Source organism: Morone saxatilis, unplaced genomic scaffold (assembly GCF_004916995.1).
Source record: "Morone saxatilis isolate NCDOM2014 unplaced genomic scaffold, NCSU_SB_2.0 Contig14, whole genome shotgun sequence".
NCBI lineage: Eukaryota > Metazoa > Chordata > Actinopteri > Moronidae > Morone > Morone saxatilis.
This window is the reverse complement of record NW_023339696.1, coordinates 16883346-16905276: the sequence shown is the minus strand read 5'-3', so window position 1 is coordinate 16905276 and position 21931 is coordinate 16883346. Positions and strand designations below refer to the sequence as shown.

Sequence of the window (21931 nt, the reverse complement as noted above, 5' to 3'; positions counted from 1 at the left end):
AAGCTTACAACCACCACTTACAAAAAAGGAAATCAATTCTTGCTTAAATGACGCAAATCTTATTACCACATACACTCATTTCGTCGTATGCGTATGTGTACTTCCGTGCCAGTGTGAAGCTGACTCACATCCTTGGTGTGCAAATCAGCTCAAAGTAATGCTGATGGAATTTTTTTCGTTTAAACCATATTCAGAACATCTGATCACATCTTTACTACTCACCTGGGGTTTTTAACCAACAAGGACTTGATGAAGTCAACAGCCAGGGAGGAGATCCCCTCAAATGTGTCCTGCGTATAGTCTATGTTGACCTGAGAGGTGTTGAGGAATGTCTCCTGGTTGTTTTCACCCACGAAGGGAGACTGGCCCGTCAGCATGACGTAGGTCAGGACCCCGATACTCCTGGCAGAGAGGGAGGAAGAAAAGGAAAGAGGTTATGAGGCGAGCTATTATCTTACAGAATCTGTTTTGTGACACACTTTAAGCACAACAGATTTGGCTGTCTTCCACTGTGGTTAGTCATTAACTGACTGGCGAGTATGAAGTAAAGATAATCTTGCGGTCAAAGGTCGAGATTATCTTTTGCACATTGTGTCACTGCCCTGAATGCGTCTTCATTCTCAGAAGTAAAGCATAGACTAAATGAGTTCTGCATGGCACCCACTAAAATGGATGGAAATAGTCTCAAACTTACCACATGTCTGATGCAGTGCTAATGGGTTCATAGTTCAGGATCTCTGGTGCTGCAACAGAAACACATGGCCCCAATTTGTCACGATAAATGGCACTCAATTACACAAACATATACAAACTCAAAGACACAGGTGATTCTGGGTATTTAAGGGCTGAAAGCAAGACTCACCCACATACTCTGGGGTACCCACGATCTCCCTGACTTCTGTGATGTTGTCCATGCGTCTGGACAAGCCAAAGTCCACAATACGAATGTCCCCCAGAGGTCTGGCACTGGTCAGCAAGATATTCTGGGGCTGGTAAGGACACACACTCAGATTAGACAGAGGTACATTACATAATGACTAATGATTGTTCAAGACGCTCAAGGTCTGACATCTGAGGTCATTAATTAGATGTCAACGTGAATGAATCAAAGCATTTGAGGTAAATGGTACCAAGAGGATTTAGTGGGGGTCTAGTTCGTCAGTCAGCATCTAGCTGCTCCTCTGAGATCATCCTCTAAGACTATTAGATGAGTGTAAACAGGTAGGAAATCTCTGCCAGCCACTAGGATCATGGTTTGTGTGGGCAAATACTGTAGCGTATGTACAATTGTGCTTAATCTTTGGTCAGACTGGCCTAATGCCAGAGTTGGATTGAACCTCTGACATAAACACAAGAGGAGAAGACAGGCCAAGGCCAAGGCCAACTATCAGGCCAGGGCCAAAAGTCTCTCAAACAAAAAGAGTGACTGAAGACTGCATGCGATTCTCCTCCTGTTAATATATCTCTCTTTGTTAATATATACCCAAAATGTTTTAGAGTATTAGCTGTCCCGCTAAACTAAGAATGTGATGTATTTGGACAGATCATTTTAAAGTCACTTATTCACTTAAAAAGAATCATAAAACATGTGTAATGAGAAACCAGATACTTTGTTGATTTGGGAGGTGCTTAGGTAGAAAAGAAAATCTCAGTGAAGACTGCATTGTGACCTCAGGGCACATGTAAAGAAAACATGATAGTTCAGTCAGGTTGCTTTACGGACTGATTCCTCGTGGGAACAGGGTCGTGACACATTGAATGAGTTGTGGTTGCATAACAGAAATCATACCTCCCTCAGTCTGCCACTCAAGGGCATAGATCATCCTATATTGTCATATAATCTTTCGGTGTACTTACTTTCAGATCCAGGTGCACCACATTGTTCCGATGCAGGAAGGCCACTCCAGTCAGGATCTGCTTGGCCAGCCGGATCACATCTTTCTCTGTGAAGGCCGTGCCGTCATCCGTTACACATTGGTCGAAGATTTCTCCACCGGCAGCGCTGAAAGGAAAGCACAGGAAGGAAAACTGAGAAAACAAAACAAGGATAAGATGAGAAGAAAGGAACTGTGCATGGATAGCCACCCAGTGGAGTTTAGTTTGGCTTACTTTCATTTTTGATTATTCATTTTAACTTTTCAAAATAAATTGTGCCTTAAACTGTACAAATACGCCCTTCCTCTCAGTTCTGAATCAGACATGTTGACAATAGCAAATTCCAACCCATCCCATTAGTACAATTTTAGTGAACAAACCCAAAGTCATTTCCATTTTCTTTAGAATTACGTAACACCCTCATTAGTGTACTTTGGCTTGGAGGCATGAAGTCCATCCACATCAACACACTGCATGCGTGTCCAACATGAATCAATATCATTTTAGGCACCCTGCCTCTGCATGTACATTCCCCTTCCTGGGAATATTACAAGGGAGATAAGAACGGCGTATCAGCCTACCGCAGGTTCAGATAAGACCTTATACAGCCTGATATACTGCAGGTTAACGGACTAAATCAAAACAGGGCAAACAGAAGCAAAAGCTGGCCAACTAATCAGAGCCTAAACATTTCCTTCAAGTAAAAAAAGATTAAAAAAGTAGCCAGAGAATGTGGCAGGGGAGGGGAGGAGTGTCAGGCTGGTAACTAGATACTGTATGAGCCTCAGTCTGCATAGTTTTTTTTTTTTGCTTGTTTGCTCAAAACAACTTACGTGTAAGGGATTATCCTTTTTGGAATTTAGTAATTAGACATCTTAATGGTGACTTCTCACATTTTTGTGGAAGGAATAGTCAGATTCCTGCCTGGTCTTGCCGCGCTTGTGTAACAACATTAAGTGAAGTGGAGACATGGTGGATTTACGATGGATGCTACATCAGTCAGATCAATGCCTGAAGCTGACAGTTCACCCAAAAAACTAAAGCCATGTGTGGGGGATTTAGATGGTGCATATGTTTTTTATCTTCAGAGGAAAACTGTGACCAGGCCCTGGGCACGACTGTTACATAACCAGCACCATCCAATCCCCTGTTAGCCTCCTAACCCTGCACTCTTTACTATCCTCAGCTGTGAAAATAGCACCCATGTTTTTTGGGAATTTTGAGGATATCCGTCATTGGTCCATATAATCTTTTCTTTTTTTGCTCCCAGCACCAACTACTTGACCTGCCACCTACCCCACTTGTTACAAACATGCTCTGGTGGTACTGTTTTCATTTGGGAGAGGAAATGAAAGACATATGAGCGTGGTTTGACAAATGCTTTTATTGTTGAAAACTGCAATAGAAAACCCCTCATGCCTCTTATTATGTTGGTGTGAACTTGAATCTGTCAACTTAACATGAATTTGACCTATTATTTTACCTGTCTGAATAATTAAAGGCTTGACATGACAAAGTATTTCAATAGCTTCATTAAGCTGTCAGCAGAATACCTCAAAGGATTTAAAATGTGATAAAGGCCATCTTGTTTAAATTCAACAGACTGCACACATTCTGGCCAAGCACTTAGGAATGATCTGATAGACTTCCCTGAAGTCTAAATATTGTCTCCACGCTCTCCCTCCTTCCAAGAGAGTTAATGTACACACTGCTTCAGTGTGTAGGAGACATCCTCCCCTGCATCAAGCAGCAAGACAAAACCCACTGCAGCCAACAGGAGTGAGAGCAAGGAGAAGCTAAACAACCATTGGAAAACAAGAGCCAAGAACAGATGATCTCTTTCCATGTTTCCACACGTCTAACCTGTCTGTTGGCTGAATTTTCTGAACAGCGCTTGTACTCTATAGTCCAATTAAAGTCCACCTTTTCACAATACACTTTTGTACAAGTAGAAAAGCAGGAAATTAAAGACTGCTTCCTGGAGAATTCATCACCGAGACTGTTTTAGCTCCTGTGCACAAAACAAGTTTTACAGCTCAGAGGTGATGCACATTCATTTTTTATCAAAGTGACCATTTCGCAAACTATTCTGGGGTTTTCTAGCGTACTGACGCACGCTGGAGTTACACTTTAAAAGATGATTAGGATTCAACTTCTCGCTTCTATTTCTCTGACATTACCAAGGATGTGGTTGTGGCTATGAGAAGTGTGTGTGCGTGTGACAACACTACCAGCATGGTGGTGTGCTACTTTTGGGAGCCTTGCTTGCTGCTTACATTTAAACCCACAGGAAATGGAAAATGGTTTGCAATTCTTGAAACTCATGCTGAGGTCAGAGAGACTGAAGATGCAGCTTTTAGCACTGCGAGTGCTCATGCAGCTCTTTAGGACGAATGTACAGTGCAAGAGGAAATAACTCACTAATGTGTTGACATTAAAAAATCAAGCTAAAATAATGCAAAAATATTATGCATGTGCAAGCTGCTTGATTTTATGCTCAAAGACTTGCCGGAGCAGCTCCATTTGGCAGCCGAAGAGGAACTGTGGACCAGTGCCGACTGACCTCCTGCTATGTTTTCTCTGCAGGCATGCAGGGGTGAACTGTGGTGCTACTTCCCCTTTCACACTTCAGTCAGAGGTCAATCACAGCCCCCCCTACAGAGTGGCCTTTGTTCTGTGGAGGCATTCCATGTCTGGAATGGGGATGACTACCGGGGACTGAGCAGGAGAGCAGCGAGCAGTTCAGGAACAGGGTCAGGGGAATGTGGTTCAAGCGTAATTGCCCAGTGTTATCTCCCTGTAATGAGGCGAGTGAGGTAATTAGGATGCTAAGTGTCCTTTCCAAATCCTAATTAGAGGCTGTCATTAGAGCAGTCAGACACTTACTTGATACGCATCATGTCATTTAACACCCAACCACAGCAGATCAGGGCCAGACAGACGCGGTGACTTTGCTGGGTCACTGAACAAGCAGCTTGACTCAGCTGCTCACCAGTTCACCTGAATGTTGATAGGCAACAAACTGTCTAGAGTACTGGTCTAACTGACTCATTTGTAGCTTGCCGTTGTCATTTTCACACAGTGAAAATGGTGCAGTTCTGCCACGTTGGTATTTAAAGTGACAGTTCCTGACAGCGATTCAGCATAACAAGAAACTGTGTTGAGGCTACGAGACGAGCGACTAACCACAGAGAGAGAGAGAATTTCCATTTAAGGCAGACCTCATGTAACAATAGTGCAAGGCGTCGCATTTCACACGTGCATATGTTGGTTTTGTCAGCAACAGCCAGTAAGGGTTTTTTTCCCCCTCACAGATCAGACAGACATATAGAAGCTGACTGATGAGAACACCAAAGCAGTGACATTCCCATCATGCAAAACACAGGATGTTGCTTGACGTGTGCGTAAGACTTGTTGCTTATTCTCTAGAAGCCAGTTTGCTGTCCTCAAATCCCTCAGACATTCTGCTTGAGAAAAACTCCAGTCATGTAAAGTTTTTAGTGAGTGATGATTAAAGGATTTCCATCTCCCTAACGATTGAGAGTTTAATCATTTCATTCCAGTTTTCCTGGCATGGCTCAAACGCTGTCAAGTGAGAAAAGTTTAAAAGGCCATTTAGATTACCACCATCACTTTCTTCTGACATCACTTGGCTGTGCAATGGTGTGTGCATAAAGGTTTGAGTATCTGTAGAACCTTTGAAGACCTTTGTGATGTTTGTATAAAATCTACAGTATTGTCTTACCACTCCAGAACGAGGATGATTTCGGTGTTGGTTTCGTAGACCTCGTGCAGTGCCACCACATAGGGGTTTGCCTTGGCCGACTCCAGCACGGCGATCTCGTTTAAGATGTCCATGCGACAGTCCTTGCCCCTCCGTCGCTTTCGCAAGAACTTGGCAGCATACTGCTTCCCCGTTGCCTTCTCAATGCACTTTTTTACCACCGCAAACTTTCCCCTAGGACACAAAGAGGGAAGAGAGCGAGAGTGCGATTAGTGAGGAGACAGAATAATCATAACCACATTACTGGCTTTTCAAATACATTTGGTCAGACATGGTTCTGTTCTGTTTCCAAGTAGCCAACTGGACCACTGGATTAAATTTAGGTCATTCAAACTGCAGCAAATGAAAGGCTAAAATTACTGGACATAGTCATGACAGTTAAACTGCTATGAGGTGAAACCTAGATTACAGTGCAAGATGGTTGGGAAAACCCGCCAGCCAGCCACGAGTGCACTGTGGGTGAGGTTGAAGTACAGCTCAGAGATAAGGCTTAAGTGGCATCATTTGAAAATAAAGCCTACTGCTATTGACCACAGATACGCTCAGCTGAGGAAAGCGTCATTCGACATTCGGTAAAGATTTCCCCCTTTCTCCTCCTTTTCCTCTAAACTTCAGGAGAGCCTGACAGGAGGCAGATAAGCCTGACAGTTTTGGCAAGAGCTGCTGAATAGTGGGCAGGGACCTGATAATGCAAACGCCACTTTATAGGTCAAACAAATAAGAAAGAGATGCAGCAGATTGTCACTGGTAACATGTAAGATTAAAAGACATCCACTTTTACAACCTCATCACTTCCATTCATTTTTCTGCATATGCATTGATGAATTCATAGGAGGTGTTAAGGGTCAGACGTGGGTGCGGGCAGGATGTCCGATGTGTGCAGAATTGCCTCTCTGTGTCAAGGCGACCACAATCTCCAGCCGACCCTCCCAGGCTGATAATGAGGCCTTGTTCACTTCCCTTTCTTCACAGCTGACAGCAGCAGGGACAAATGGAATTGTGTTGACACCTCCACCCAGACCCTTGGCCAGAGCCTGCTTCTTCTTTGACAATCGTACAAAAGCTGACCAGTCAACTAACACAGCGGCCCCCGAGAGCTGGACCACCCACCTGACCGTGGTTGGGGAGGCCAGGCAGGGGGTCACTGCTGTTACAGTCAGGTTGGAGCCTAAGCAGCATGCTTAAATGGACACTATAACCTCAACATCTATATCCAACTAAAATCTCAATGTTTCAGTGAGCTACACAATACAGATTGGATTAGAAAACCTGACCACAGGATGTGAAAAGATGACTGTCAACTGGGCAGAATCTAAATGAGGTGGCCAAGTCAGCATGGTGCCAGTCATTTTCCCACACAGCATTGCTCCAAGCCCACTGTGCTGCGGACCAAAAACAGCAACTGTTCTGGCCAGAGCCTGGCTCTGTTTTGGCTACCACCCCAGCTGCTGTGAGGCCTGTTTCTTCTCTTTTGCCGTTTCACAGTCTCGCAGAATGGTGACGACTCATTGTTCAGAGTGAAAAGGCAAAACCCACCAGAGCCTTTTCCTCCTTAATTAGCCAAGTTCAGAGCAGCTCACTATGGGCTGGGAACTACATACGGGGAGAAAAGGAATGACCGGTGGCCACAGAAAAGAGCAACAGGAGGTCTTTTCATCTGGCTGACAACAGGTCAGAGGTTACTAAACATGGCCATCTTCCAGCCGGCTACGTTCACACTCTGCCATGTTACTATAGACAGATGCACACAACTTCCTGCTACATAACATCACTGCTTAAATGCAATACTTTTACGCATGCAGTCTACTTCCTTTTTTGCAATAAAACACTCAACCAAACTCTGACTAACGCTAATGAGTGCTTTCTCAAACATTCTGCCTGGATCCACAAACATAATTATGCAGATGAAACAGCTCATTTGCAGGGTTATCCTCAGTAGAAAGTAGTCCATCTAAACTGTCTGAAACTAGTCTGTTATCAATCAGAATCTTGACTGTGACACACAAAACTAATTCCTCTCCAGCACTGGAGATGGTGATAATTTGATTGAGAAATTGGTTTCCTGTGGAGTCTGCGTTTTGTCTCCCTCAGCGGGGAACTGACTCATGTCTGAAGTGCAATGAGAAATGACAGCCCTCACAGCTCTCATTTGCCTGGTTCACAGACAGACTGACAACATGAGTTCCTCTTCCTGTTTTCGAGTTGGCCACAACATATGTTTGTGCACAGGTCTGCAGGGGACCACAACTCACAATGCAATGCTTGACGGTGATAAGAAGGTTTTGAAAATGAGGCCAATGAGCCTTATTGCTCCTTTAAACTTCAAGGGAGTTGAAAGAAGCTTTTGGTGGAAGAATTCAGCTCAAGCACCGACAAGTTCTAATATGGTCAACATCCCTCCTAATGTACAGACTATATAACTGATCTGCTGGCATGCAGCATTACGTACATTCCTTCACTTAATGGGATTATGAGGCCTGATCTCAGGATGTTGTTGGGTCGGACTCATGGGAAGAGGACGGAAAGAGTATGTAGGGTTGAGGTATGAGGGTGAGAGAAGGGAGAGGGGGTGTTCAGAGGCTGCTGTGGCCTACTCTTCATAGGTAGCCTCAAGCCAACCCTACAGGTCCCGGCTGCTGTCCCAGGATGTCCCAGGGTGGCTGACAAGGAAAACTGGCTGCTACCAATTGAATCTTTATTTAGTCTGTCCCACCACACTCTGCACAGAAGCAAACCCAAAAATTGCTGTTATAGAGACAGATGCAGAATTGGCACATACGGCAATCAAACAGCTGTCGAGATAAGTGAAACCCAAGAAGTGAACTGCAGCTCCTTGTGTTAATTCAAAATGCTTTATGAGAAAAGTCATTATCGTCTGGCACACTGGGGAATCCCCGCTTAAATGCCACTGGAATGTGCACTTCTGTATCTGGGATCCACATATCAGTGAGTGTGACCCACAAAATGCATTTGGCCGAAGAGAGAGAGAGGAAACAGTGACAGTAGATGCCATATTTCATGCTGCATCTCCTGGGAAATAGGTATGGGAAAGGAGAACAGGCCCTAAGGCTATACACCACATGGGTTCTAATTTATGTTAAAAATATATACAAAATGTCTAAAAAAGCCGTAGGGGTCACTTTGTGTTTTCATATACCGTCCTCTCATTAGCTTAGTTGTTCATTTTTTCACTGTAATAAAGTGACAGGTTAAAAATAGGACTCCAAACTAACACTTAAGTTCAGCTATGGCATTAGGAGGAAGTTTACATTTTCACCACCACATACACTAGGATTTCCTAGACCACACAAGTGAGCATCAACAGAAGCAGCTACACAGGTTTCAAACCCCAAAGCAAAATGTCATGCTTTCACCTCAGATGGCAGACACATAAACGGTGGAAGGGCAAACTTAGGTTTAAGTCCTTTCTTCATCTTACAAAACGTTTTTGCCCCAGCATTTTCACAAAACGCATTGCTCTCTACCTAATCTTTCCAACAACGTCCACCCAGGACGCACCAAACCTCATTACCATTACGCGTGCCAAAGCGCGTCTCCATCTGCGCCATTCCTCGGGGACGGAATGCGGGATTGGAAACGTTCAATTGACACGCTTCCCATTTACACGTGCACAGAGCAAATCTAATGTGATTAGCAGATTTACATGAGATTATCTTGATATTGCTGCAAATTCCATTATGCCAGCACACGAACAAAGTCAGCGCACAGATTGGGCTTTTTTTTTTTTATCAGCGTTGCAGGAAACCATTCAAACCAACTCACCTGCCCAGCTCTTTGCCGGCCAAGTCGTAATTGGCTGTGAAAGGGTCGGCACTTATCCTCGTGTGGATCGTTGTCAGCATTCCGTTTTTGCTCATCATCGCTGAATCTGGCATTGAAGTCGAATTTGAAGTGAAACAGGATTCCTCCACCAAAAATTAAAAAATACAACAGAGGCGATTTTCTGATGCGCTCAAGTAAAAACTTGCATGATAAAAGGGTCGACTAGAGGGAACAGCTGTTGTGTCAAACTACGGGGAGATAATCCAGAAAGCGCGTCCCAAACAAGAGGGTGATGCCCTGCGGGAGTGCGACAGAGTCGGTGCGGTAAATTAGTTTGAGTGCTACTACACATTCCTGACAATAAACTCCTCTGCAGGGCCGGCCCCCTGTGCGCTGACGTACAGCAGTGGAAGCCAATGCATTGGCTGAAGAGGAGGGACCCAAGGTGCAAGCCAGCTGGGAAGTGGTGCGTTTTGAAGTGACAGGAGCTGCAGGTACACAAAGACAAACAGAGACTTGTATCATCAGTTTCATGTTATTAGTTCTTATGAAGAGAAAATGATAATGATTAAACATGAACTGACTGCCTTCTTAACACACACACGCAACATACTGTGCATTGAACCCCCCTTGCAATTTACAGCAGTCTAATAATGCACTATATCAGTTTAAATTAACAGACATTTATTCAGGTAAAGTCTAAAAAAATAAAGTAATAAAGAGTTGAAATTTCTTTGCTGAGTCTAATTAATAAGACACTTAAATGGTAGAGTTTACTTCTAATTAAACATAAAGGCAAAACAAAAGTGTTCAAATAGATGTTCATATTCAGAGTAAAACAAATGCACAAACACATTTTACACAAACATTTTAGGCATGTTTGAATTTATCATTCTGTTTACCTGCTGCTTGTTCTGGGTTTGGCTGTGCTACAGGACTTTTTCTCACACAATGTCCTGAATGTGAAGCTGCTCATCAGGTATGAGAGCTTTTTTTTTTTTTTGCAGAGCTTTTTTTTTCTTATCTGTGGGAGAGTTGTTTGTCTGCCCATTGAACCTGTGTGTCATTAAAGAAGAATTCAAAGCATCCTATTAGACAACTCATCAGCATGCATGCCGAAGCCAAAGATACTTTGCTTGGAATGGAAAGTCCAGTGATGATTGGGTGATTCAGGGTTTTTTCTCTGTTATCTAATATCTGAACCAGAAATAGAAATCGAGACTACACAAGTCACCCTGTGGCCAGGATAGTGAACATTAACACAAGCCGATGAGGAAAAGTGATTGGTATTTATGGCCTGCAGAGTGGACAAATGTGACAATGACCTGGACTCCATGGGAAATGTGTCACCTAAGCTCAAGGGGCTTGCTGAAGCTAAAACTGTGAAACTGTGAAGCTGTTAGAAAGACCAAGGCCTGGACTGCCCCTGAGCAAACCAAACAGCACACACACAGAAAATCTTCAGCATGATACATTTTACCTTCCTCAAAAGCATTGCTATACCCTGTTGCATTATTTTCATGTTGATTTTTTGCGTAATCATGTAGTAAGAGACTGAATTAATGAGATAACTACTTCAAATTTTTATGTGATCAACTGCCTACAACCCAAATATTTTTTTAAAACAGTTTATTGATGGTTAACTTTTTGTTTTAGCACTCTTGCCATCATAAAAGTGGTCACATTATTTTCCTGAAGAAAGGAACGACTCATATCAGCCTGTGTTCCTCATGTTTCCAAATGAGGACTTGACTATTTGGGCTGCCTTGAGGGAAGGGAAAGGAAGCAGTGAAGAAAAAGAGGAGATGACAGGATGACAGGTCCCTCTGTACTAGTTTTATGGCCCATGGCTGAGCACATAGCTAGTTGTTGGTCACATGCCCTACATCGCTGTTATCTAGCACACAGAGCAGGATTTGTCCAATCTTACCATACCAAAGCTAATTTTGTTGCCACAAACAGCAACTGATGTAAAAGAGATCTATTGAGAGTGGACATTCCTCAGGCCCTACCGAGTCATTAGTGTCCAGCGACAAGGTTACATAACCTGTTACGCCTCCTCAAATTGTTACCTTAAGTCTAAGTGAGCCCACTCCGAAGCCTCGACCCTCTTTCTCTGCCAGCCTTCCCATTAAAGCTGAGGTCAGAGTTCAGAGGAGCCACGTTAGTGAGGGAGCTCTATCCAGCCCCGGAGACCTAATGAAAACACATACCAGTGAATTAGCCTGCCAGCCTGCAGTTTAGCTAACATAAATATGAGAAGTTCAGCCGTGACCTGGGGAACGCAAACACTTTCCAAGCCACTGGAACAAATAGGCCTTGTCATGACTGGGTCAGAAAACACAACCCTTGTTTCTTACAAGACCTCGACTGTAGAGTAACGCCTGGGTCCGTTCCAAGAAAGTGTTCAAGATATGGATCTGATGTGATGTAAAGGAGGGATCCAATGGCTTTAACTAGGATACAAGGGTGTGTGATAATGTGTTAACCTCTTCCTGAGTTTGTATCCATGATAGTGACGTGCACAGATAGTGTCATTTCTTAACTACAACACATAGAGCAGGCATCTCATCCTCACTCAGGTCTGAGCTGCTGAAGAGTCAGAGGGGGTTGTGGGTGGAGCGACGAAGACAGTCTGGTGTAAAGAAGTGACCATTGCAGGACCTGGGTAAATGTACACTATTAAGTTCTCTTATGACTCCCTTAGGTAAATGTGTTAGAGAGACAGACAGTCTTTTGTCCACATTTTCAAAGATGTCCTTTCTCCCCTCTCGTTTTTGTCGCCAATAGGCGTATAAAAAGAGTGGGTTGGGGTGGGTGGAGGTCTCATCATGTAAGTGTTTTTCTCTCATGACTTTGTGACACTGTGCTGTTAAATCTTTTCTGCTGTTCCTTTATGAGTCTGCTTGAAGGCCTGCGTAGTTATGTTAAGATCCCCTACTCTGATAACATCCCAGACTTTTCCTTTCTGTTTGAAGGGCCACAATGACCCGTTTCCACCCCTTTCTTATAAGGGGTAGAAGGTATGACTGAGGAAGTAGGCCATCATCAGGCACCAGCAAATGTCTAACTGATGAGGTGTTTTTGTTAGAGAATGTTTGGAAGAGGTGATGTATGAAAGTCAAATAGCTCTCAGATAAAATGTTTTGAGTCTTTTTCATTGCTTCCTTTCCCTGGTTTTCCCTTGTTTTGCTCACCCGATGGCAGCTGATAGTAGCTTTTTATACAAGCAACATTTCGTGAGAATGACAAAGCCATCAACTTTTTCTTTGAAATATGGCATGTTAACAAAGTCTAAAGGACTACATCTGCAAAATTGCAAAACACTGAATCCTTACAGAGTGTGATTGCAAGCTGTCTAAATTATCAGTTTATGGGTCTTAGTTGTAAACCATTGTTTATGCAGAGAGAGGATTCACGTAATGAATGGGTTCAGACTCAGGTGGGCTACTTGGTAATCTCACCTCAGTTGATAAGTGTTCCCTGTCTACTTTGGTTGCTTATAGAGGGCTGCAATACATATCGTATCTGTTATGTGTTGTGCAATTTGTAATTAACAAGCAACTGATTCTTTGGCAAAAAGCTCCATGTCTCTGCCCTGACAGGCCCTAATTTGATAGGGCAGATAGCGTGTACCACTTAAAGGGTTAGGAAAAACTAACAGCAGGCTGATTTAATACATGATGTCATGCTAACTCTATAAATCATTCGTGCAGCGGCATAATGGCGGTGAGCCTAGGTCACACACTGGTGTGATCTCGACTCCGTTTGCGGTGACCTCAGTGTAAGGCAGTCTGAATGGAGCAGCAAAGGTCTCGCACCTCATAAAACTAAACAGCCCCATTGCTCCGGTTGATTTAAACACACCACCCACGTCCCTTTCTCTCTCCCTTACTACTGCTGGCATTTCTGCCACATCAACTACTGTGGTTAACAAAAAGGACAAACATCTCCTCTGTGGCCTGACAGAGGAGGATCAGTGGGTTCCCAAACATTGGTTCTGGAAGTCATTTACCTCAGGACTGCAGGATGACGTGCAGGGCTGACGCTCGAACGGTATTAAAAGATAAGTTCCTAATCCTTTTGGCAACAGAGAAAAACACTGAAGGAGGGATAAAAATAAGACATCAGAATAGGCTTGAGATCTCATTGCCTTGTTTGTAATCTAAAGACAACACATGGCAAAGAGCCCTGGAGAGGAAGTGGTGTGTGGCCTTGTTGAGAATCCGCAACTTGGATTTTAGTCAGTTATCACATTATGTGCTATAAAGTTAGCTTTAGTTTTTGAGCTTCGGACAGAACAGACCCCCATAAGGTGAAGTGAATGTTGTTTGTTTATTGTTTATTTTGCTGGATTGAAGGCACATGTGTAATTTCAGCTTGACTAACTTAACTGTAGGCAACATGAAAAAGAGGATGAAGAAGAGGAGCAATGTCTTTCACAAACCATACAAAAATCAAATTCATGCATTTACAAAAAATCTTAACTCTTAACGTTGGCAAGTGACTGGCCTGTACGTAATCATTTCTTTCCCACAGTGGACTAACAATGCACAGCTGTATTTTTTTATAATAACGAAATGAAATGTGATAACACTTCTACAATCTGAGATGGGGTCGCTTGTAGACGTGAACCTACAGAGTTTTCTGCGAAAAAAACTCTGAAAACTTACTGTGTGCAAATGCCTCCCTCCAGGCTTACATGCATGTATGATGTGCACCTCTGATTGCATTTACCTTTCAGCGCACAAGTTACAAATCAGTTAAAAACAACAGCACTTTGACACCATTGGTGCCAAAATCAGCAACTGGAGTAAGGTCAGCCACCTACTAATATTTTCAAAGGGGCAAAACTTATGTGTGTTAATCACATCTGAACAGCTGGTTTTGGTTCATCTCTCCTGACCAGAAAATCAATGGGGAAAAATTGACATGATGTTCAGGATAAATGCAACAGATGGGAAACACTGAGGAAAGACAGAATAAAGCACTGGGAATGCTCGTGTTGACACTGCAGACCAACTGATTGCAGTGGAAAGCTTGAGTGTGAACTGCATATCTTTTTTTTTTTGCCCACAAATATGAAATTGCCCTTTTGCAGACTTTTTTCCCTGGTTGCAGCAACTGATTTGTTTTCTTGAAGCTCACGTTGTGTGGGTTGGTGCACTGCTGCACAGGAAGACAAGGATGAGACAGAGAGAAGATGAAAGCTTAATTCAGGTGTAGAGGCAGCAGAGTAGACGTTTTGCCACATCCTGCCTCGTTTCCTGGCAATGTGACCTCCCAGACCAGAGGAATTCATAACTATAGCTGTGCACACGTCTGCTAGACACAGTTTGCACATAAAGGCAGTGATTGTGGTAAAGCGCTTATTTCCTTCAGGCAAAAGGGAACAAACAGTGTCAACATGTTCAACAGAGACAGATGAATTAGTAAGACTTGTGTAAGTGAAGCTATGACAAAAGCTAGCTATGCAGCACTTTATTCATAGAGGATAAAAGGTATTATATCATCTTTTCATCTGTCTTAACAAAGCATAGAATAGAGGCAGCATGTTGATGAGCTCTGTCCCTCAGAATCTGCATGCAAGAACTCTCCAAACAGCTCATCAAAGCTTGTCTAGATTGGCCAAAATAGCTACATGCAGATTTAGATATTACACCACCCTAAAGGCTGTTGGGGTGTGGGCATTAGCAGATGCAGCCAGGCTTAGCAGTGGATAGACACACAGCCCAGAACGACCAACTTAGAAACTGAAAGGGCTTTCTCAGCTGTTGTTCTGTCTCCGGTCTCCTTCCCCCCTCACAGCCAAATCATTGTTTCATAAATCCAACATGAAGTCTTTAACAGCTCAATTCACTGTACATGATTTATGCCTACACAATACTGGCATTATTCTGATAATATCAGAAGGGATTAAATATAATTTTAGGTATTTAAAAAGCAGACACCTTCTTGGACCAGATGAAAAACACTGGCCAACACAGTCCTGCACCCGTGGCCATCCATCAAAAGCTTATCTGGCTGGGTTGGTTGCCAAAACAAATTACTGTTGTCTCAGTTGGAGCTTGATGACATGGAAAAATAACGCTGTAAAAAATAGCAGTTACAGTCTGACAGTACTAAACATGATTTCCCAGCAAGCCGAGATAAAAATGGTGGCGAGAATTCGGTTTTGATGGTCAGATAAACCTTAAACGATAGTCAGCCCGAGTAGAAGAAGACATACCAGTGGGTAGAAAAAAGATGAGAGAAAGAAACAGAGGAAATGGGGGAGCAGAGAAATCCATTTGGAATGTCTGACTCAGGACAGAAATGGAAAAAATGTATTTTAATTGGCAACTGAGCATGGGAGGTAGGAGGAGGTGGGATGGTAAGTATTAAGAAAAGGAGGTAGCGTTAGTCTAGCAGACAGAAATCCCAGTGAGAAAAAAAAAAGTGAAGAAACAAAGACAAATTGAAAGGGGGAACAAAGACAAAAGAAAACTCGTGATGCTTTAAAGACAATCCTCTTGTAAAGCCAAACACCCCTAAATTAAGAATGGTAAACAAACCCTTGAACGTACACACACAAAATGAATGAGGAGCAGGGAAATCAGCAACAGTCATTTGCATGCTCTGTGCTGTTTGTTGTTGTGGCAGGCTCTTGCCAAGGGAATTTCCTGATTATTTTTTTAACAGTGGGTTTGTTTCATAAAAGGAAATATTCCCCCACACAGCTATTGCAGATGACAGACAGATACACGATACCTCAGGGAATAAAATGTTGATAGATTAAAAGTACAAGCTGTACTCCTGCCACTTGAAAATCATGTTTTGTACATAAATCTGCACCTTCTGTCAGTGAGCCTACAGTCCACATGAAACAAATCTAACTGGTGCTGCAGGTCACTGCATTTACATCACACTGGGTAACACAGGCCAGTGACTCCAACAGCAGGTAGACGCGGCCATATGTCATCTGAGGCATGGCAGGGGTCAAAGGTCAGCTTGCTACTAATGATTATACCTGCTCAAGCATGCCGCTTCGATTCTCTGTGTTTGTTTGCGTAGCCTAGGTGATGGTGCAACAAGCCATACATGCACACACACACACACACACACTTTCCATCTTCTGACCATTAGCTTGGAAATAGCTAAACATATTTGTCCAGTAATAAAAGTAATATAAAGATTTGCAAAAAAGGAACTCATGACAGCAAATCTAATCAATGCTTGATTTCTTCCCCCCGGCATAATAAAATTGTGTGGGAGGAGAAGTTTTAAACCATTGCCAAGTAGATCTTTAAAGAGGTTAGTCTCTGCCTTATATCCGTCCCACCACAAGGCCACAAGGGGAGCTTTGTGGTTTGGGTTTATGGGACTGTCTCAACTTAAAATGAGGTGAAAAATCATAACAGGGCTCGTAAAAAAAACAGTATTGGATTTTGTGAGGGAAAGAAATGCACAAAAGGTCACAGGTTTGTACGAGATATCTCACACTATTTATCAGTGCTTATTCTGCCAGTGTACACCGCGTCCAATGGAGATAGTGAGCGTGTGTTTGCCAATTGCGTGTGTGTGATTTGTGTTTGCCAGTTCCTGTGTAAGTTTGTGTTTGACCACATGTAATCAGTGGGCAGCTTGCTCTGTCATGGTGTGGCCCTTTGTGACATGCATGAGGGATGAGGTGAGGGGAGGTTTGGGTCAAAGGTCGGACAACGCGGTTAATCCTTTTTTGCTGCAACTGTCGCCCTTTAATGGCCATTCTTATTCTTACTGTGAACAGGTGCACTATGAGACAGTAAAGAATTGTTTTTGTGCTTAAAGGAATAGTTTGACATTTTGGGAAATACACTTAGATGAGAAGATAATGCCGCTCTCATAAATGTCCACTATAGACAGTATAGGCTACTGTCTATAGTAGCTTAGCTTAGTTAAGCACAAATACTGGAAACAAGGGGAACAGCTAGTAGGGAACGGCTCTGTCTGTAGGTGATAAAATAACTCCAGTAATTTCCCAGAGTCTCCACTGGTTGCCTGGCAACTGCTCAGAGCCAAGAAATAAACAAACGAGACATAACGTGTTAATTAGTCAGCTTTAGACATGCTGGTAGGTGGATTTAGTTGCCATTTGACACAGCCAGGTTAGCTGTTTCTCCTGTTTCCTATCTTGGCTTAAATCTTAGATTTAATGTAATTTTAATATAAAATGTCAAACTTTTTCTTAATCCCTGATAGTGTGTAGCAAATTTTTACATTTTATTAGTATTATTATTCAACGTCTTTTTCAATTTTTTAAAGTTGATAATGAGTTGAGTATGAAAAAGTTAGACTGAATGGACAGCATTCCAACAACTAAACATTTCAGGCTAAAAATGTAACAGTTCTTGTCCTGAGGGTCCTTTTAGAGGAAATGCCATTGGGTCATTAAATTCAAAAGGGTTGAAGTGTAACAAGGACATTCATCAAGTGTCTAAATGTCAATGTTCCTTTTATATTATGATATTTCTTTGGTATAAGTAGAGAATTTTGCCTCATGGTAGCACTAGGAAATGAGAGTGGGTCTTATCCAAATCCAACCATAAGGTTTTAAAAAAATCTTGGGCCATATTTTGATCGGGGGCAAACTGTGTCTTGATAGTGGAAGAGACACAAAAATAAAGTTATACAAGCAATAATACCAGTTTGTAGTCCTGTAAGACTCTGAACCTGATTCACAGCTCAGAAATCTATTTTCTCGACTTCCTGCAAAACCTAAGAAGGATGAAATAATGATGAGGAGGGTTTTGACCACCACCCTCCTTTTCCACAGAAATCATTCATCCCATTTTGTTGTGTGCTGGCCTAGTAGCCTGCTACTGTTTTCCTGTGTTTTGTTCTTATTCACACAAACAAATACCTCTTCAACCTCAGTAAATCCAGAGGTTGGCTCAAGACCCCCATGAACAAACAAAAATCTGGCTCCCATAATTTTAGATTCAGGTCCCAGTTCTTTTGCTTTTACCCTTACAAGACCTCCCAGGGAGACACCTAAGCTTAAGTGTATGCACTCATATGTGTGTGTGCGTATGTGTGTGTTTCCACCAGTTTAGCACTCGAGGACCCCACAGCTATGACTTATGGCTCACACCGACAGCCAGTTATTCATGCATCCCTTCAGGCTTCTGTGTTAAAACTGGCGTCTATATCAACCCCTTCAGCTTTTCAGCTGATCACATCACAAATCAGGCGAGTGACCCACAGCCACCGATGAATCAAACATTTCTTAAATCGCTTTACTCCGAAAATCTAATTTTCCACAGGAAGCTGTTTGTTTGGCTGCCTTTTTAAAAAAGTGATCATTTTACACTCCTGTTTTACAAGCCTGCGAAGGATTTTAAGTGTACACGTAACATTTAACTGGTGGCAAATGGCAACAGAATATGTAAAAAGTCAAATGAATTTCCCTTTAAATAATGTGTAAAGAGTTGGAGAGTGTCCAGCCTTCAGTGGTCTGCAGCTCCTTCCTCAGACTGAATGGGAACATAAAACACTCTGGCAGGAATTCAGATTGAGTTAGCCGCCCTTTAGCTCAATGTCTGTGGCCATGCTGAGGGCGTGTCCCCGCTTTGATGGGACACCCGGCCCTGACAGGCCCTCCTCTAATTCAAAACACTGAAACCCCGCAAATAAAGGCAAAGGTTTGTACCATCTGCTAGGCTTTAACATAATCCTCCTAATCAGTTCCAATGATTTGTCTGAAGAACCAGAGTTGGATTTTCGTGTTTGTCACAAAGCTTACACATCTTTCATTCATAGCCTAGTATTTATCATAGACAGGCCCTCTTGTGTTAACAGACACTGAACTGCTCCTTTGTCTCTCTTCCACGTCTATTGAGTGGAGTGTCTGTTGGAGGGGGGGGGACCATCGTCAAAGTGTGGGATGGGGTTATTTGGTTCTGTGCAACCATTCGCCTCTCTGGCCATAACTCTGAGCTCAGTGAGCATGTTTCTCACACCCCTCACTACAGCTGGGGGACAGGAAACGACTCTGTGTCTGCGACTGCGGCTGTCGAACTGTTGTGTCTCGTGAGCGTTGCGATGGCAATGTGTAGGGACAGCAGGAATGCAGCAGCCAGATGCTGGATCTTGAGGAATCCCCCTGCTGACGCAAAGCCAGGCCATAGGAATCCGCTGCCACATCCCTGTTAAACCAGAGGCAAGACTGAGACTCCAGTGCTAAAGACAGATGAATTATTTGGAAACTGCAGATCACTTTATTGTTTGACCAAAAAAACAACTTCAGGGCCTTGTCTTCTTTTTTTTTTTTTTTTACAGCCTTAAAGACATATCACGTTATTGTTCCAAAAATAACTGTCTAAAATAAGGATAATACTTGTTTAAAGGTTTTATATTTTTGCAACAATAGTAGGTTGCATAAAGATTTTACAATCACACACAGGAAACAAAAAAGTCCCCCATACAAAGGAGAAATACAAATCTCATAAAAAAATAATGACCTTGCCAAATCTAGCCTGACATCTCTCTCATGTAAGAGTTTTCCAGCACCTTTGATGTCATTTCACCTTTTCTGGAGTTTAACGTTAATGAGGAGAACAGCATATGTCCACTGCAGTATGTGATCCGAAGCACTGATCAAAGACCCCAGAGACAGATCGGTCATATGATCTGGCTGAGTCTACTGTGAGACTCAGACACCCAAGACAGTCAGAATTAAAGAATTAAATAAACTACAACGCTCACAAGGATGAGGCCCGGAAGTGTGTTTCCACATTACTTTTATGCACTCAAACTCCCAGAAAAATAAAGATGAACATGTCTAAAAAAAGAATCTTTTGTCATGATTTTGGTCAGTGCAAGCGTTACATTCTAATATCAACTGAAGTACAAGGTAGTGTCAAGTTTCTTAGGTCCACCATAACTTTGTCTTTGTTAACATTAACTGCAAAGTTAATGTCTTATTTTAACATGATGTTAAATTGATATTGCAAGTAATCAATACTGTCTGCAGTTAAAAACACTGGTCAATTATTAATAAAGGGTCAGATCTTTCTTATTTTGTAATATATTGTTACATTTCGATACTCTTAGTGGTGAAAAGTGACTAAGTGCATTTATTTAATACTGTACTTAAAGGACCAATGTGTAGGATTTAGTGGCATCTAGCAGGGAAGTTACAGATTGCCTTGCCTTCCAAGTGTGTAGAAACTACGGTGGCCACAAAACTTGTGAAAAACACAAAAGGCCTATCTAAAGCCAGTGTTTTGTCCATTCCAGGCTACTGTAGAAACATGGCGGTTCAACATGGTGGAAAATGTATCATTTCAAGGTAACAAAAACACAATGATTCTTATTTTCAGGTTGTTATACTTTAATTAAATCATACCTATGACTGTTATAGTCCATTAGATGCCAATAGATCCTCGTAGAGGTTACAAACTGAACCTTTAAGTACAGTTATGAAGTACTCATACTTTACTTGACTATTATCGTTTTCTGCTGCTTCATTCGACTCCACTACATTTTAGAGGGAAAGAGTTTCACTCCACTACATTAAACTGAAAGATGTACTAACTACTTACTTTTCAGAGTGAGATTTCACATAAAAATATATGAGATTAATACAACATATTGTTAAAGTGGTTAAACCAGTGGTTTTTGGCTTGTGATCTATTTACAGTGAAATCTGTGCCTGGTTGGAGCCCCTTGTTTTGTTTCAGATATCTATGTGTAAGTAAAGAGTAAAGAGATTTCCTGCATGATTTCATTCAAATTACTGCTAATTTATCCAGTATTTCACAATAAAAGCCACAATTGGAGAAATCTAAAAAACGGTATCAGGATTTCTGTATCAGGATTTTGTTTTTGTTTTTTTGTCTTTTAATCATCACCCAAACCCTTAAACTTATCTTGTGACCTTTCTGCAGTTTTTTTTCCAGAAAGTAAGTGGTCAAACTGTGGACTGGAGTCTTTGTGATGGATTAAAGAGCAAGAGGACCAATGAAAATGCTGGATGATTTTTTCACAACACCCCAAATATATTCTTATAAATGTCTTTATTTGTTAATAAAGCTGTTAACTATACAACTTATAAACCCTTTCTAAAGTATACCTTAAACAGTGATACCTGGGTTTTTATACAAGAGGACACGTAAGAATTTCTCAAGGCTCACACAGCGGTGTTAACTGACTATTGTAAGTGAAAGGGTGTGGAGGGCATGGACGCCACCCAAAGTAATCCTGTCACCATCCTGAAATGAGCCGTAAACAAGGAAGGAATGTAAAGGTGAGTTCATAACAGCTTAATAAACAGAAACTAAGAAGAGGTGGAATGTTACTGAGAGTGAAACTGGCCCTTCAGCTCAGTATGATGTCCATATTAGGCTGCAATGCCATGGCATTCCTGTCATGCCCATCATGAAGATTGCCATGCATGTCACTCCGAGAATTCAACTTGATTCTTGGCTTGGATAAGTCTAAAAAAAAACATCTTATATAACCGACAGC

General features: G+C 42.2%; 1 protein-coding gene across 1 annotated transcript in view; it reads right to left on the bottom strand.

The window, feature by feature from the left end:
- The window catches only part of stk17al (serine/threonine kinase 17a like), a 12077-nt gene extending 2278 nt beyond the window's left edge, over positions 1 to 9799 (bottom strand). Inside the window, exons 1-6 of the mRNA XM_035655418.1 lie at positions 9443 to 9799; positions 5621 to 5833; positions 1858 to 2002; positions 863 to 989; positions 695 to 743; positions 223 to 402 (exon numbers count right to left, since the gene is read on the bottom strand). Of these exons, the coding sequence (XP_035511311.1) occupies positions 223 to 402; positions 695 to 743; positions 863 to 989; positions 1858 to 2002; positions 5621 to 5833; positions 9443 to 9555 (827 nt within the window). The 5' untranslated portion in view covers positions 9556 to 9799. The remainder of the gene's footprint in view (positions 1 to 222; positions 403 to 694; positions 744 to 862; positions 990 to 1857; positions 2003 to 5620; positions 5834 to 9442) is intronic.
- Positions 9800 to 21931: the final 12132 nt, after the last annotated feature.